This window comes from Bos indicus x Bos taurus, chromosome 23 (genome assembly GCF_003369695.1).
Source record: "Bos indicus x Bos taurus breed Angus x Brahman F1 hybrid chromosome 23, Bos_hybrid_MaternalHap_v2.0, whole genome shotgun sequence".
In the NCBI taxonomy this organism is placed as follows: domain Eukaryota; kingdom Metazoa; phylum Chordata; class Mammalia; order Artiodactyla; family Bovidae; genus Bos; species Bos indicus x Bos taurus.
The window spans coordinates 9187318-9205323 of record NC_040098.1 but is presented as its reverse complement, the minus strand read 5'-3'; the positions used below and the strand labels follow the sequence as shown (position 1 = coordinate 9205323).

Genomic DNA, 18006 nt, shown 5'->3' with positions numbered 1-18006 from the left:
GTGAGCCCTTCGGAGGGTGAGCAGGGGAGCAGGGCGGCAGGGCGGAGGCGGTGTGATGGTGCCCGCAGGAGGTGAGGAGTGGGGGGTGCCGGCTGCATCCAGGGGCACGGGGGCTGGGATTCTGGTGGAGTGCGTGTGAGTGAGGAGCACAGAGGGGGTCCTCAGTTGACACCCCCACCCCCCCACCCCCCATTGTTGGTGTGAGCAGTGGGAAGGGAGGAGCCTCCCCACGTGGGGGCAGGGTTGGGGAGGCAGCGGAGGAGCCTATGGGGCAGAGATGGGGATTCCTGCGGCAGGGCTGAGTTTAGGAGGCCGCTGAGACGGCCCGGCACAGCGGCACTGGACTGTGGTTGACTCAGCGGTTGGCTGTGTGAGTCTGGGGTTCAGGGGCGAGGGCCAGGCTCCACCTGCGTCCGGGGGAATCACCATCCTGAGGACGGCGTTTAAAGGGCGAGCCTGTGTTTGAGCTCCGAGGGACACTAGGCCCCAGTGAGGCTGTGGTCAGAGCCGCTGCTTGTCATGTGCCAGGCGCTTGGCCTGGTGGTCGGCAGGGGCCACACGACGGGCCAGGGTACATTCACCATCTGTGTTTACAGATGAGGCAGAGGGAGCTGGAGCGACTTGTCTAAGGTCACCCAACCGGATGACGGATGACGGTGCTCTAGATCAGGAGCCCCACCCCCCTACCCCTGCAGCTCTGGGGCAGCTCAGGCCTGGCCCTCCCTCGGGATGTGCCCTCCTCTTTTCCAGCAACTCCTCGAAGGCAGGAGCCTCTGCCCTGCGTCCCTTGGGTCTGGCACAGGGACGCCTGTGGCCTTTCTTCTAACAGTGGCCCTGGGGTTTCTGAAGGGCTGGCGGTTCTGAGATGCAGACCCTGAGGCTGGCAATGAGCGCCCCGAGGCCCGGGACCAGGCCAAAGCCGCTGCCGCTGGGGAGTAGCTCGCATTGCGGGCCGGGTCTGGATCTCCCCTCCTGGGCCTTGCAGGAGGCCCCCCACTGTGGGCGGGTGCAGGCAGAGGCCCCCGGGCTCCACAGCGCTCAGTGAGCCCATGGAGCCAGCAGGGGAGGCCGCCCACATCCCAGGAGGCTGGCAGCTTGAGAAATCACCCTCAACAACCCCAGGAGGCCCCTTCCCTCACCTCCCTGGGGAGTAAGGCATGCAGCTGGGAGGCTGCCAGCAGGGTGGTCTGGGCCCCGACTCTGCCTTCCTGTAACTCCCCTGGCTGGCGGCCGACACACAGCTCCCTGCGTGTTCCTGTCCTCCTGGCCCCAGCCCCTCTACCACGCAGCCCTCTCTCAGCACCCCAGGCCACCCTACCTGCCTCTGATTTCTCCCTTTGTAGGAGGCGCCCCTCAGTACTGATTGTGAAGAGGAGCCTCTGAAATGATCTCCTCTGAGGCCCAGAGAGGGACAGGGACGTGCCCCGGGTCACACAGCAGGCTGGCCCACACCAACACGTGGCCGTGACACCCAGGTCTGCCCCGATGGAATCGCCGTGGCATCCGCCCCCTCCTCCTCTGGGCTTCTGCCTGAGGCGAGAGTGGGGACATGAGTGCTGGAGTCCCTCCAGCTCAGAACACCAGGCTCCTTAGAGGCTCAGGCAACCTGGTTTTGGATCTGTGCTGTGTCACATCTGAGTTACAAATGGCCCCAGTGAAAGCTGCAGGCCCGGCTGCTGGATGCCGGGTGCGTGTGTGTGTGTATGTGTGTGTGTGTGTGTGCACGCACACATGTGTAGATGGGGTGGAGTGGAGTGAGGCTACTGCGGGGAGTTGTGTTATGGGTGTATGGGAATAGAAGTGTGTGTTATAGTGTGTGTGTACATGCACTTCTCTACCTGTAACACAGCTCCCCACAGTAGCCCCACTCCACTGTGCACCCTGCCTTTTTGTGCACACTGAGCAGTGGATGGCAGTGTGTGCGTGTGTGTGTGTGTGTGTGTGTGTGTATGCTCACAGGTTGAGTGGGGATGGGCAGGTGTATGTACCGAGGGTTCGTGGCTGTGTGAATGTGTCTGAGTGTCCAGATAAAGTGTGCGTGGTCAACGGTGTGTGTGCAGGTGTGTAGGTGCAGGTGTGTGTTTAGGTGTGTGTACAGATTATGTGAGTGCATTGTGTGTGTACACAGGTGTGTATCCAGGTACATGAAGGAGTGTGTGTGTGTGAGAGCCCAGGTGTATCTGAGTCAGGAATGTGTGGCTGTGAGTTCAGATGTGTGAATGAATGCGGCGTCGTTCGGGGACATGGGTGTGGCTCTGTGAGCATGTGTGTGTATCTGGTACTGTGCACACTCACAGATGCTTGGCCCCCCCATCCCCCAGGCTACTGGGGTCTCTCTGGTGAGCAGGCGGCCGGATTTCCAGGGCTCAACTCCACAGCCACGTGCCATCACCCTGAGCAGACTGGGGTGCGCTCTCTCCACCCAGTGGGATTACTGTTCCAGCAGGTCAAGGTGGGCCTCAGAGGCCAGCCAGGTTGTGGGGAAGTTCATTTGTGTGGTTCATAGATTCTGACGATCTCAGGACCCACCAGGTTCCAGAGTGGGAGGAACTCCTCAGAGCCTCCCACCAGGCTGAGGGCAAAACCAGGAAATTCGCCATCCACCTCCACAGCGGCTCCTGTCCACGCCCTTTGCCCCACCCCAGGTGACCTCTGTCCTCCCCCATCAAACCTGGCTCTGACAGCCTCATTCACTCGGGGAGGGGGGCCTGGGAGGCTGGTGCAGGGTTCCTTGCAGAGGACTGAGAGGAGCGAGGGCCTGACCAAAGTCGAAGAGGGGAGCAGGAAGGGGGGCAGCTTGGGCTGGGGGATGGGCGGAGGGGAGAGCAGGTGCCAGCACACCCTGGAAGCCTGCCTTGGAGACTTGCATCTGTGCCAGGCCCCGGCCCTGCAGCTAGAGGTTCAGAGGACCGCTGTTTCTCTGATAGGGTTAACATGCTACCACCTCCTGGTGACCATGTGTACCTTCACCTGGGGGGCTCCCGATCGGTGTTGGAGCCAGTGGTGGGGTGCCAACCCCACTTTTGTGCACAGGGCCGGCCACCTCCAGCCTGGGGACGGCTAAAGGATCCCCCAGGAGAGGGACTCCAACAGATTGGGGGCAGTTTTGTTCAGGTTTGGTCTTTTTCTGCCCCTCCTTGTATTTTGTGTGCTGAAAGGCTCTTAGGCTGAAAACACTGAGGCCTGTATGCAGGGCTGGCTGCATAGTTCTCAGGGCCTGGTGCCAAATGAGAATGAACACCCCTTGTTCAAAAATTACTCAGAACTCAAGGTGTTAAACCGAGTGCTCACGCCCATGGAGCAAGCTCTGCCTGTATTGGTGGAGGGGGCCCAGCATCCCTCAGTGGGTCAGGGCAGAGTGGAGTCTGGAACCCAGTCCCTGGACCCCGACACAGGACTGTGTCAACTGCAGGCCTCACTCCGCCCAGAGAGGGGTCTTTGAGCCCTGTCCCACCAACCTCATTTTGGCCCAACCGTACCTCCCCCCATCACCAAGGTGGGGGCAAATGACCTAAGATGAATCTATCCTGGAAATACACCCAAGAATCCCCAGTGTGAAAGAAGAGACACCCCTGCCCTCAGGGACCCCCAAATCTAATGACAGAGGCATGCCTTGTCCTCAGGGAACCCCCAGTCAATGGTGAAGACCGAGATAGCATGCCTGTTCTTGCTGAATCCAGACCTCCACTCTCTTCTCCAAGGGTCTGTTGTGATACTCTGGAGCCTGGACCCCTCCACCCCTTCCACCCTGGGGCCCCAATGCCATCTCAGGGGTGGGCGAGGTGGCTGGCACCCTCCACTGGCTAGTCATGACCTTTCCCATCCACATGCTGGGGGTAGTGCTGTGCCCGTGGGTGAGAGTGTGGGTTGTGTGTGAGGACAGAGGTGTGTGTGCTCACTGGGGAGCAGGCTCTTGTTTTCCTGGGTCTGTGACATTTTCTGAACGGTGGCCTCTCCGCACTCCCAGCCTCCTCCTCGGGACCCCCTGTAAGTTTCATGTGACCTCATAGTCTGTGCGTGGGTATCCTGGTGGTTTGGGTGAGGTAGGTGCCATCATCCCATTGTGCTGATGAGAAAATTGAGGGCTGGAGAGGGAATGAGACTTCCCCGGTGTCACACAGCTCTCTCCTCTCAGACCCTCCAGCTTCTCCAGCCCCCTCCCAAAGGCAAGAACCCCGGGGAAGGGTGGCCGAGATGAAGGCCCTTCAGATTCAGGTCATGAGGTATTTATGGAGAGGGGCAGGGGATTGGGAGAATATGAGAACAGGAGGACCTGGCCCCTCCCTTCAGGAGACTTTCCAACGAGGCCAGGGCCCCTGTGACCTCAGGACTCAAGTCTAGACCCAGGTCCCCCACTGCTGGGCTGGGTGCAAGGAGTGAAGGCTGTCTTGGGGGGTTGGCTAGGATCTGGGAGTCAGGGAGAGCTTCCTGGAGGAGGTGGTACATTAACCAGGCCCCAGGGGAGGGATCCCAGGCTCAGAAACGGCAAATCTAGGAGGCAGAGAGCATTTTCTGCTTTCCCATACCCAGACCTGGGGGCCACAGCCTGGGCTTCCCCTGGCCCTACCCTGGCTGAGGAGGCCAGAGAGGCAGCTGAGACCTGGAGGCCCAGGAGGGAAGGAGGAGGTGGGGAGGGGATCCCAGGCTGGGGCAGTGGGAATTGTCGGGCCCTGCCTGGAAGGCCCCACTATTGAAGAATGGATTACCCGACACCCAGATTAATGGGCTTTCATTTTGCTAAACATCTGTCACTGTTAGTGCTGGCGAGTGAGCGTGAAATGAGCTTTGACTGGGCTGCCATCAGTGCATCACGACGGGTGCCATGGCTCCTGTGCCAGCTGCCTGCTCTGTACAGAGTGGCATGGGGGGGACAGTCACTGAATGGGGGTCCTGGCCACAGTGCTGTGCCATGGCCACCGGGAGCTACTACAAGGCACCTCCCGATGTTCACCTCACTCCCAGCCCTGTGCAGGGTGCTGCTTCAGGGGAGGGTCAGCTGTCCCCTGAGAGCCCCGCCCCTGGGCCTTTCCCAGATAGCACGTAACAGTGGTGAACACTTGTGTGCACCGACTACATACCAGATATTTTACATGCCTTTGCCATTTATTAAATCATTTCAAACTCACAACAACCCTATGAGGTAAGGACTAGAACTCTCATGCCCGAGGAAACTGAGGCCCAAAGGATGTGGCTTGTCCAAGATCACATAGTGACAGTGGTGGAGCCAGGCTGAATTCAGGCTCTATACCATGGCTCCCTTCCGCCAGAAACCAGCAGGACACAGGGCGGGGTCGCCAGCTGTGTCTGTCTGAGGGGTGGGCTTCGGACAGGGCCCCCGCGAGCCCGGGGCAGAGCGCGCTCTGACGCCGCCCCCGGCCCGCCCCCAGCTGTACATCCAGACGACGACGCTGACGGTCTCGGTGAGTCTGAGCGCCTCGGTGTCCCTGGGGATGCTCTACATGCCCAAGGTGTACATCATCCTCTTCCACCCGGAGCAGAACGTGCCCAAGCGCAAGCGCAGTCTCAAAGCCGTCGTCACCGCCGCCACCATGTCCAACAAGTTCACGCAGAAAGGCAGCTTCCGGCCCAACGGCGAGGCCAAGTCCGAGCTCTGCGAAAACCTGGAAGCCCCCGGTGAGTGCCCGGCCCCGCCCCTCTCCTCTGGACCAGCGCAGGCCCCGCCCCTCTCCTCTGGACCAGCCCAAGCCCCGCCCCTCTCCTCTCGACCAGCCCGGCCCCGCCCTCTTCCTGGAGCAGGTCCCCGCTTCCCCGCTCCCAACCAAGTCTGGTCCAATGGGGTCACAGGGAGAGCCCTGAGGCCAAAGTGCGGGGTTCCCACCCAGAGGAGAGCCTTGAGGCAACAGTGGGCAACAGCCCAATCTGCCCCGCCCCGTCCTGGGAAGGGGACTCTTGCCTCTCCCTTCCAGGGAACTATGCCCACTTAGGAAGAGTCCGTGGGGGGCCTGGTTAGACAGGGTGACCTGAGACTCTGGCCCTTTCAGTCTCCCTGGGTAGGGGGGCGCTGTCTGGAAGCAGTTAAAATCCCTCAGCTTGACTTTGTCCAGCTGCCCCAAGGCAGGGTCCTGAGAGAGGGGGGACTCAGGACACTGGTCCTGGGATGGGTAAGTGAGGCCTAGGGTGGGGAGCAGGGCCTGCAGAGTGGTTGGTAGGGGGATGTCCAAGGAGAGAGAGGTAGGGCATGGGAGGGACAGGTTGGGTGACCATTTCTTGAACCCCGACTCTGGGCCACCCCTGCAGGAACCAGTTTTCATCTTCACAGCAACCTTGAAAGCAGTGGTTTTTAATTATTTGAGGCTACAGATAAGGAAGGGCTTCCCTGGGGGCTCAGATGGTAAAGAATTCACCTACAATGCAGGAGACCCGGGTTTGATCCCTGGGTGGGGAAGATCCCCTGGAGAAGGAAATGGCAACCCACTCCAGTATTCTGGCCTGGGAAATCCCATGGAGAGAGGAGCCTGGAGGGCTACAGCCCATGGGATCACAAAAGAGCTGGACACAATTGAACAATTAAACAACAGATGAGAAAAGGAAGGCTCAGATAGGCGAGGGACTCCCCGGGGCCTCGTGGCAGCAGGTGATGTCCCACTGCCTCCAAGTAGAGACCGAGGCCTCTGACCTGTGGGCTGGGACTGTACGGGCCTCGCTTCCGACTGCTCCCGGGTGGACAGGGTGCAGGGGAACTTGTGGTCCCACCGCAGACCTGGACTCCCTCCCTGGACCCCCTGTAAATGTCCGAATGGTTAAAATAGCAGCCCCTCCTGCCTCCCCGCTTTCTGGGAGTCTTGGGGGCCTTTTTTTGGAGGCGGCAGAGTGAAGAGCCCCTTTCCCAGGAGAGTTTCAGATCCGGTGGCCCCTCAGGTCAGTGCTCTGCTTCCTCCCTCTAGTCCTGGGGGAAAGGCCGCAAGTGGACATTGTTGGGAACACCAGGAGGGAGATTGGTGAGCACAGGCTCCAGAGAAGGGCCCCTTTGTCACCCACCAAGAGATCAGGAGAAACAGGAGACCTCCCTAGCAGGTGTTTGGGCTGGGATAGGCCCTCCCACAGGCTCCCCTCCCTGGGGCTCTGGCTGAAGCATCTTCCGTTATCAGTCATTCCCACCTGTAGAAAAAGTTATCAGCTGTAGAAAGGAGGAAAGTCCTTCCCCACATCCAAACAGGACTTTTCACTTCCCAGAGATCTCTCCCCTTTAAGTGGTCTTCACAGCTGTCCTGTGAGGCCTGGATTGGGCTGGATCCCCAGCTGAGGCCCAGGGAGGGTGAGTGATTCTCCTGAGGTCACAGAGCAAGGTCATGACTAGCTGGCCATACTGTGTCTTTCTCTTGACTCTGACTCCATCCGGCCTCCCTGTCTCTCTGTGCAGAGCCAAGTACCTGGCTTCCAGCATGCCCCTCCTTTGCTCAACACCCCTGATAACTCTTGGCCACACCCTCCACCAAATGACATTTTATTCCCTATGGTCGTACTCTTCTTTCCAGGGCATCAACTTCCTTGTGCCTACACACAGCCTGGGGCTCCCTTCAGATGCCATGTGGACCCTCTGCCTGTGATGGGAAGGGGCAGTGTCCTCATGGGCCTTCCCACCTCTGGTCTTTCACGTCCACTCAGATGTGCAGAAACCCCCAGGGCAGCCCCTAACTAGGTCCTTCTGTCCTGAGCTGGGACCCCTCGCTGCTTCCCACCCCACACTCCTGACTTCCTTTTCCTCCTTCCCAGGGAGACTCACCCTTCTTGGGTCCCATGCCCCCAGGCCCCGCTTTGCTCCAGGGCTCATGAGAGCAAGTGGGTATCAGCTCGCTCAGACCCCCGTGTCTAACAGGAGAGAGCACCCTGACCCCGGAGGGTGGCACGCATAGCGCTGTGACCGGCCAGAGGGAACCCCAGGGGTGGGACTGATGGCACCTCGTTGACACAGTTGCCTCTGCCTCTACTCAGACTGGCACCTGGGGACTGGGGACAAGGAGAGGTCCCTGTGCGGGCCTGGCAAGGGAGACTCAGCTTTCCCAGCCTCCTGCTTCCCGAGAGGGCAGGGTGAGAGCTGGTCCTCCCCACCGACCCCTGCACTGAGGACTGGAGGCCGGCTCCCTCGCCCCCACCTTCTCAGCTCGGGGACAACAGCGGCCATGGAGGCGCTGGGCGGGAGCCGGGTGATTAATTCTGGGAACAGCCAGATCGTGGGGGTGTGAGCCAGAGGAGTGGGGAGGTGTCATTCTGTGGAGCAGGGACATTTTTCACTCTGTCACTGGCAGGCCACGTATCTTTAAACAAACAACAGAATAAATAATTCAGGGGCCCGATTGCAGGCAGATTAGGCGAGAAAACATGGGGACGACAAATGGGGGCTGACAGCTTCTGCCACCACTGCCCAGCTAATTGTTAGCTGAGACAGCGACACTGAAAGCCAGCAGCCGGGAGTCATCAGTGAGGGATGGGCTTGGGTCCTTGGGCCACACCTCCTCCCCGCCCCCTCCACGCAGCTGCCGCCCCTGGAGTGTCGCTGGCCCCATCCAGTCCTCATGGATATCTTAGCCCGGCCCCTTCACCTACCATTTTTCAGGGTTTAGGGAGTATTTCTATCTACCCGGTTTCTGAGAGCAGGTAAGGGCTTATGATCACCCCATTTTACAGATGAGGGAGTTGAGGTTCTGAGAGGTTCAATTTGTTAGAAAGTCTGCATGGCAGAGGCTGAGATCCCCTACACCAGTGAGGGCAGGGCGGGACCTCAAGTGGCCAGAGCTCTTCCTTATGAGCCTCAGCTCCTGGGGGCCGTGGGCGGAATCATTGCTCCCATTTTCCAGATGGTCAGACTCAGGCTCCGTTGAAGGACTCTGGGGCTGCTGGCTTATAGCGGAGGGCTGAAGGTGCTTCTGGGTCCTGAAACCCACGGATTGGGTTTTCTAGAGGAGGCAGCTCTGGTCTTGGAGGGAGAGGAGGGGCCCAGCTGTCCCTCCCCTCCCTGCTACGTTCTCTGTCCCCGCCGCTCTCCTTGCGCCCCCACCGCCCTCACTTCAGGCTCCCGGGCCCCTGCAGTCAGTGGCGATCTTGCTGCTGAGGTTTTCCTTCCCCTCTGAGCCAGGAGCTGCCGATGGGTTTACAGGTTTGGAAATTCAGTTTTATCAGTTCACCCAAGGGGTGATGGAGCCCTGGGGAATTGATGCTCAGTAGCCTGGCCCACGGACGTGAGAGTCACAGTCAGTGGCCGGCTCTTTTTCTGAGGTTGGGGGAGAGAGTGGGCGGGGATGTAGGGGCAGCTGAAGGGAAGGAACTCTCAGCAAAAAGGGCCGCTCTCCTCCTGCTGTAGGCCCGGAGACCTCGCAGGGCGGGGAGGAGCTGGCTGAGGTCACAGCTGTGCTCCTTGTCCACCCTCGGTCCTCCAGCCTCCCAGAGGGACGTAGGCTGTTTTAGAAATGAAGGTGGGTGTCCTTTACACACTGCGCAGTGCTGTGCTGGGTTCTTAATGCTGTCCTGGGTGTCGTGGACACCTTCCAGTAGCACCTGTCCAGGTGGCACCTAAAACCTGAAATTCCCTGCCCCTGCCCAGTGATCGTTAATCTTCTGCTTGGATATTTCCGTTGACAGGGACTAGTTCAGCTCATCTGCCTACCAAGGCCACTCTCAGCCCGGGCCAGGAGAGAGTTCTTCCTTTAGCCTCCCCACTGGTCCCCTGGTGTCCCCCCTGCTCACCCCATCCTGGCAACCTTGCTTCTTTCCACACCCAGGGGACCCTCTGAGAGGGTTGCTGCAGTTCCGGCTGTATGAGTGAGCTTCCGGTCACGCTGCTATGACAAAGAGGCCCCAGGACAGAGTGGTCAAATCAGATTTGTTTCTCTCTGATCTTGTAGTGCATGGCGGGTAGCAGCAGGGACCTGGGTTCCTTCTGTTTGTCTTTCCGTCGGGTCCTAGAGGGTTGTCCTTGTCCTCATGCCTGGGGCTACTCGACCTAGATGTTGCTTCTGGCCACAGGACGGAAAAGAGAGGAAGTAGGGAGGAAACAATCTATTTTTTTTCCCCCAAAGAATGAGCTTGATCATTTTATGGTAACAAATAATTCTGCCAAATCTCAGTGGTTTAAAACAATAAAGGTCCATTTCCCACTCCTCGTGCATGGGAACAGTCTATTTTCATCAAATGTGTGGACGCTGCACACAGCCCTTGACACTTGTCATTAGCAGGAATGTGGTCACATGAGGCCACTCTGGGCTGCAAGGGAGTCTGGGAAATATGGTCCTTAATTTGGCAGTGAAAACTGGTAGACAGACAGCTGGGGGTGGTCAGGGTGCCACCCACCATCCTGCCGTCTTCCATGTCACCTTCTCCAGGCAGAAGCCCCTGGCTGTGCCTGGTAGATGCTCCCCCCTGTTCTGAGCTGTTAGGGTCCTGACAGAGTCAAGGCAGTTTTATGACCGAGGGCACAGCGATGTCCCACATCCACTCTGCTCTCTTGGCAGAGAGAGCACAGGCAGCCTCCCCGACTTCCCCCGAGCTGTCTGCAGGTCATGGAGGGAGACCCTGAGCCCTGGCAGGACAGAAAAAACCCCAGGATTCGGGCTGGGCTCCTCACCCATCTGGCCTCAGCTCCTCAGTGTTCCAAGAGGGTGGTGCTTACCTGGCCTCTTCCTGAGGCTGCTGTGAGGTGTGAACTCCAGTGGGGTGGCAGTGCAGGCACTTGGGATGCCCGGGGTGGGGTGGGGGGCTGGCATGGTTCCCTGACCGTGGCTGTGGGGAGGGGAGACACCCAGAGAGGCAGCCCTGGCCCCGTGATGGGTGAGCGGAAGCCGAACTGATGCATGCAGATAAGAGGGGCTCAGGGCTGGGGTGAGACAGGACCCCCGGTGGGGGAGGGGGAGGGGTCCCAAGGACTTCCATCTCCCACCATCTCCCCGGGCGTGGGAGTAGGGCCGAGTTAGGCACACACCCCAGTGCCCAGCCCCCTGAGGCCCCTCTCTGGTTCCCTCATCTCCTCTGTCTGCATTTCTGCTCATTCCCCCAAGGCTGTGTGTCTGTATATATTCTTTACATGTGTGTTTCCAAAGTGTGTGTTGCATGTCTGAAAAACTCTCCCCTGGTCATACTTGAAGACTGTATCATATCAGAAATAAACACGATCCTCTTAAAGCCTCGTGGGATCAGGAGCACACAGGGACTCCGTGGGGTGGGGGCTGGGGGGCGATACTCACAGAGGAATGGCGTCAGCAGGGAGAGCTCCAAGGAGGGTCCGCCTAGGGGGACGAGGTGAAGACGGATGGGCCCGCCAGGCCGGCAGCCCAGGTGTGGGGGTGGGTGGGATGGGTCGGGGGGTGGGGGGTGGGGGAAGTGCTCAGTGGGTGGGATGGGTGCTGATGCCCCGGGCAGGGCCATGCCTGCGGAAGGGGCGTTGGATGAAGACAGCCCCTGACTCCTCGCTCCCCGGTCTCTCTCCTTCCAGCGCTGGCCACCAAACAGACCTACGTCACCTACACCAATCATGCCATCTAGCTCGGCCCCCGGAGCCGCCCAGGAGGAGGAGGAGGAGGAGGACGGAGACCCTTGTGGATGGTGCGTCCGGCCAGGGCCACGCCCAGGGGCCCAGCTGATGTCCTCACCGCCTGCGGGCTCCCGCGGACGTGGCTTGGTGCTGCTGACAGTGGGACCCCCGGCAGTCACTGCTGGGTGGCCTGGACAAGCCGGGCCGGGGCCAGGAGGAGGCTGGGGGGCTGGGAAGCCTCAGGCCACGAGCGCCTGCGTCCTGCGCCGGCCCCGCCCCGCCCCAAACCCCCGAGGCTCGGGCACTGGTTTCCCCCCTCGTCTCTGCCTGTCCTGTTGGTGACTCCCTCAGTCTCCATCCCAGTCTTGAGTTCTCTTCTCTCTCTGTATCACCTTTTCTCGCCGTGTGTCTCTGTCTGTGTGCCCTCTGCTTTTTCTGTATCTTCTCTCTTTCCGTCTCTGCCGTCTCCAGCTCTCTCCCGTCTCTTCTCCTGTGCTCCGCCCGTCTCTCATTTTTCTTTCCTGTCCTCAGCCCCCTCCTCGCCTTCATTTCCCTCTCCCTGCCATCTTTTGCCGATTCACCAAATCCTACATGTCGCTAAAGAGAAAAAAAGGAGAAAAAAAAAATCAAAACACAAAAAAGCCAAAACAAAAGCAAATCCCGAGTGTGTTGCCAAGTGCTGCGTCCTCTCCGTGACCTCTGTGCGTGCCCGCGGCCCGCAGCCTTCCCGCCTGCCCCCCGCCGTCTGCCGCGTGTGCTGCCCGCCTGCCCGCCTGCCCCTCCCGCCGATGACACGGAGTTCAGTGCCTGGGTGTCTGGTGATGGTTATTGACGACAATGTGTAGCGCATGATTGTTTTTATACCAAGAACATTTCTAATAAAAATAAATACATGGTTTTGCACCCCGGCTCCACATCCACTGAGGGGCCTGCGGTCGGACCCCTGGCTCAGCCCGAAGCTGGAGGCCCTGCGGTTACAGGGAAGGAGGAACTGGGTGACAGGGACACAGGGCTGGAGGGCAGTGGAGACTGCTTCCTGGATTGGCCTCGGGTGGGGTCTTGGAGAGTCCCTGGGCAGGGAGGGGCCAACCATAACCTGATCCCCTCCTTCCCTCCCAGCCAGTAAATGCTCCTCTTGAGAGAGTGGGTACAGGGTTCCCAGCACCCAGAGCCCTCCCCTCCTGTGGGTCCTGTCTCCAGGTCACAGGTGCTGGGATGGTGGCTGTCCTGGAGATGAGTGTGTGGCACGTGGCCAGGTGGGCCAGGTGTATGGCACAGGTGTATCTCTGTGTATGTGTGTGTCTCCCCCCAGCCCTGTGCGTCTGTCCATTTTGTGTGTGTGTGTGTGTGTGTGTGTGTGTGTGTGTGTGTGTACGCGCGCGCGCACTCCTATGCCTCCATAGGCAAGCTTATTTGTCTTGTGGGAGTGTCTGTCTGCTTAGGCTCCAGTGGGTGTGCGTCCACATCACACCCATGTCACGAGGATGCTGTCCTCTGCAAGTGGGAGTGTGTTCACAGCAGCTGGCATCCGTGGCAGGTTGGGAGGTGGGGAGCGAGCTGCTCAGGGGCTGGGCCCTGCCAGGGGTAAATTACAGAGCCAGCGACACAGCGAGGCCCCAGACGGCAGCTGCCTGAGCTGCCCCTTCCTGCCCGCTCCCCCCGCCCCACTTCCTCTGATACCTGACAGAGCGCTAGAGGGGCCCGACTGGGGGCTGGCGGGGCCCAGGTGTGGAGCAGGTGTGGGTGTGTGTGAGAGGTGAGGTGGGCCGTTCAATCACGTGTCAGGCCCCTCTGTCCGCCTGGGGGGCTACTCCTGGGGGCCAGGCTCGGGAGTCTGTTCTCCTGGGGGTCCGTGTGAGACTGTGTGTGTGTGTGCAGTGCCTACTGTGTGCTCAATAAATACGTATGTAAGGGAGGGAGTGGGGAAGGAGCTCTCACACCCATCATCTTGCTTTTGCAGGGTGGTCCCTGAGGCTGCCATCCAGAATAGAGTCTACTCAGTGCCCAGTGTAGTGTAGGCAGGGGTGGAGTGAGGGAGCTGGATGTGAAGGGCAGGGGCAGCTCTCTGACCGCACCCCCTGCCTAGGCACCTTGTCCCCTCAGTGGTCCGGGTCCCTCTATGGTGGTTGCTGGGCTGGGTCTGGACAGAGGGCCTGGCCTGGAACCCAAGGGCTTGACACTCAGCCCAGGACTTCCCCAGGTGCCCCCGTATCTGTGGAGCCCCCTTCTAGGATCCAGGGAGAGTCATGTTCCTTCCAAGGTGGGTGCTGCCCCCTCTGTCCCCCTAGCACTCAGGAGAGGGCAGTGGGGCCCAAGGGCAGTTCAAGGCCTCCTAGAGGGAGGAGGAGGCTGAGGGTCAGAGCCGGGTGGGCTCTGCATGGGCCTTAGGCTGGCCTGCCTGGGGCTCTAGAAATGCTGATGACCCAAAGAAACACGACAGTGGGGGTGAGTGAGCTAAGTGGGGAAGGCTTGGGTGGGGTGTGCATTCCCAGCAGGGGTCTGGTGTACAGAGGAGAGGTGAGTAGGCTCTGTGTCCAGAGATGAGGAGGAAGGACCCACTCCCAGCAGGACTTTTGGAAGGCAAGCCTGCTGCAGCTCTGTGGGATGGTGGGCATCCCAGGGGCCCATCACGATGGAGGCCTAGGCCTGTGAGGCTGGGGCTGGGGTCCCCCAGGTGCTGCAGATGGGGCCGGCCCTGACACATGTGGTGGGGAGAACTTCCAGGGCCAGCTGGCTGCTCATCTTTGCTCTCCATCCCATATTATTAACTCCCAGGCTCAAGAGACACCCACGAAATGTGGACAGATATTTGTATCTTCAGAATTTTCTATTTCAATAAGATGGGGGGATTTGCAGTGTCCTTGACCCCCCGGAGACCTTTTCTCTCCTCTGTGCTCAGCCCTCCCCTAGGGCCTCAGCCTCTGAGAGGCCCCAGGGTGAGGTCAGAGGCAGCCCCTGCCCTGCCCAGGGCAAGATAACAAAATTACCTAGTGGAGGTTCTACCCCCACCAGAACTTTAGACCATGGAGATGGTGGATGGTCATTCAGAAGGACTCGATCTGAGGTCCCGTGGGTGGGGCTGGCACAGATCTGTTTTACAAGCTCCCCAGGGGATCAGGGACAGCTCAGTGGGCCAGGTAAATCAGTGTTCTGGCAGAAGAATCTTAACATCAGCATCTCTGAGAACTTGTTAGAAAATCAAATTATGGGGGACTTCCCTGGTAGTCCAGTGGCTAAGACTCTGTGCTCTCAATGCAGGGGGCATGGGTTTGATCCCTGGTCGGGGAACTAAGATCCTGCCTGCTGCATGGCATGGCCATGGGCGAAAAAAAAGGAGGAAATCAAATTATGGGTTTCTCCCCATCCCAGGCTGGCTGGACCAGAAGCTCTGGGGGTAGGGTCTTTAAGTCCATTTACAAGCCCTGTAGCTCAGTTCAGTGCAAGGCCAAGCTACCTAACACTAGCTGTATGTCAAAAGGCCAACATGTGGGACTGAAATATGTTTATGTGGGGCAGATGGAGGGTGGAGTTCAGACCTAGGGTCTCTGGAGTCTCAGGGAGTTCCTGGGCTGCTGGACTTTCAGTCCTAAAACCAAGAAAGTCTGGGAAAAACTAGACAAATCTGGTAAGAACACTTTCCTTTTTCATTCAACAGATAGTAAGTACCTACTGTGTACTGTGTGGGCTGCCCTGGTGGCTCAGACAGTAAAGAATCTGCCTGCAATGGGAGAGACCAGGGTTCGATCCCTGGGTTGGGAAGATCCCCTGGAGGAGAGCATGGCAACCCACTCCAGTATTCTTGCCTGGAGAATACCATGAACAGAGGATCCTGGTAGGCTACAGTCCATAGGGCAGTAGTAAAGAGTTGGACACGACTGAGGCAACTGGGCATGCATGCACTCATGCATGTACAAGCCAGGCCCCGGTATGCAGTAGTGAGCAAGCCAGGGTGGTACCAGCCCTTGGGGTTTCTGTAGTCAGGGTGGGGACAATGCCACTAAAAAGCTTTTTGAGGCTCAAAATGAAGACTAAGCTGCTAACTGTCCTGAACAGGAGTTCACTGGGCTCCCAGGCTAGCTGGGCACACGGGCCACCTCTGTGGAATTCCCAGGACCCTGAGGGCTAAGCTTCAGGAGCAGTATCCAAGCTTGGATCCCTTCCAGCTCAGATGGGCTGGTTCTGAGTTCCAATGTGCTAGGGTCTGTTTCTCCCATCCTGCCTTCTCAGTCCCTGGAAGCAGAGGTAGGGGGCCCAGAGAGTTATCTCTTAGCCTCATTCCGGGAGCATGGAGCCACTTCAGCCTCCAGGCCCAGGGAAGGGTCCTTGGAAGCTCACAGGAGGATGCTTATCTTCTAGAGGGCTGTGGGACCCCTCCCCAGCCAGAGGTCAGACTATGGGCCCTTTTATTTAAAAAAAAAAAGAAGATTTTTTTCCTTTTTTTTGATGTGGACCATTTTGGGGCTTCCTGGGTGGCTCAGAGGTAAAGAATCCACCTGCAGGATCCACAGGAGATACGGGTTCAATCCCTGAGTTAGGAAGATCCCCTGAAGGAGGGCATGAGAACCCACTCCAGTATTCTTGCCTAGAGAATCTCATGGACAGAGGAGCCTGGAGGACTGCAGTCCATGGGGTCATAAAGACTCGGACACGACTGAAGTGACTTAGCATGCATGGACCAATTAAGGCCAAAAAGTCTTTGGTCTTTGACCAACCTAGACAGCATATTAAAAAGCAAAGACATGTCTTTGCGGACAAAGGTCCATCTAGTCAAAGCTATGGTTTTTCCAGTGGTCTTGTATGGATGTGAAAGTTAGACTACAAAGAAAGCTGAGCGCCAAAGAATTGATGCTTTTGAGCTGTGGTGTTGGAGAAGACTCTTGAGAGTCCCTTGGACTTAAAGGAGATCCAATCAGTCCATCCTAAAGGAAATCAGTCCTGAAAATTCATTGAAAGAACTGATGCTGAAGCTGAAACTCCAATACTTTGGCCACCTGATGTGAAGAGCTGACTCATTTGAAAAGACCCTGATGCTGGGAAAGATTGAAGGCAGGAGAAGGGGATGACAGAGGATGAGATGGTTGGATGGCATCACCAACTCAACGGACATGAGTTTGAGCAAGCTCTGGAAGTTGGTGATGCACAGGGAAGCCTGGCTTGCTGCAGTCCATGGGGTTGCAGAGTCAGATATGACTGAGTGACTGAACTGAACTGAATTGAATTTGTTACAATATTGATTGTGTTTTGGGGTGCCATGAGGCATGTGAGATCTTAGTTCCCTGACCAGGGATCAAACCTGCACCCCCTGCATCAGAAAGCAAAATCGTAACCACTGGACCACCAGGGAAGTCCTGTAAGGCCTTTTCTTTTTTGGGTGCCCTTGCCCCAGCCTGGGGTTTCCATCCAGCCACTGAGCATTGAGGGGAGACTGAGGGGTTGTCCCTGGCATGAGAGCCCCACGCCCACCCCCTGTGCCTGCCCTGCCCTGCCCCGATGCCCCACAGGCCTTGGCCCTGGCACTCTGAGCTTCCCAGGGCTTAGACTTCTCTACAGACACCCCAGGGCTGAATGGTGCACGGTGCCAAAATCTCACTTCAGTTGGCAAAAGCAGCAATTAGCATCTAATGAGGCTTCTTGCTTTATTTTTAGGTAACCTCCAGGGCCCTGCCTGTGTAATTCAGCCGCCATTGCTTGGCAGATAATTAAAGCATGTCACCATAATTTGCCTTTTTTTTTTTTTTATAAAGCCCATAATTATGTCTTTATTGTGAGTGGGGGGGAAAGAGGAGGGAAAGAAAACGAAGAGATGAGGTTGGGGCAGGAAACGGGACTTGGCTCCCTCGGTCAGGACCCTCTGCTCCATCAGCTGGACTAGGAGCCCTATCCTCAGGGCAGGTACCCCAGGGGCCCCCTAACTTCATGGTCTGCCCTCACTACTCTGCCCAAGACTCCCTACTTGTTGGCTGCCCTGCACCTCTACTTCTGGAGTCCTCCTCTTTCAGGTTAGGTTTGGGGAAGGGGAGTTTCTGTTCTTCCAATTCTTTCCTTATAAAACCAGTCCCAGCATTCCAGAAAAACCAGAGGTTTCCAGTGGGCAGAAAGGGCATGGAGCTGAAACCAGAGTGACCCTGAGTTGATAATTTTGGGGGGGCTGCTCTGGGTCTTCATTGCTGCACACGTAGGCTCTTTCTGTGATCCGTTGTGTCTGACTCTTTGTGACCCCATGGACTGTAGCCCACCAGGCTCCTCTGTCCATGGAATTTTCCAGGCAAAAATACTGGAGTGGGCTGCCATTTCCTACTCCAGGGGATCTTCCCGATCCAGGGATTGAACCTACGTCTCTTGAGTCTCCTGCATTGGCAGGCGGATTCTTTACCACAGCGCCACCTGGGAAGTCCCTTAATTCCCTAACCAGGTATCAAACCTGTGTGTCCCTTGCATTGGAAAGCAGATTCTTAACCACTGGACCACCAGAGAAATCCCGAGTTGATGATTCTTGAGCTGTGCTCAGGCATCTGAGAGTTCAT

At 58.0% G+C, this 18006-nt stretch overlaps 1 protein-coding gene across 3 annotated transcripts in view; it reads left to right on the top strand.

The window, feature by feature from the left end:
* The window catches only part of GRM4 (glutamate metabotropic receptor 4), a 114648-nt gene extending 102263 nt beyond the window's left edge, over positions 1-12385 (top strand). Inside the window, exons 10-12 of one of the 3 annotated variants that reach the window (XM_027524930.1) lie at positions 5388-5420; positions 5499-5634; positions 11444-12385. In XM_027524930.1, coding sequence (XP_027380731.1) covers positions 5388-5420; positions 5499-5634; positions 11444-11493 — 219 coding nt within the window. In that variant the 3' untranslated portion in view covers positions 11494-12385. Of the gene's footprint in view, positions 1-5387; positions 5635-11443 lie in introns of all 3 variants that reach the window. The other 2 variants (XM_027524931.1, XM_027524929.1) reach the window with 2 other exon arrangements.
* The last annotated feature ends 5621 nt before the right edge of the window (positions 12386-18006 follow it).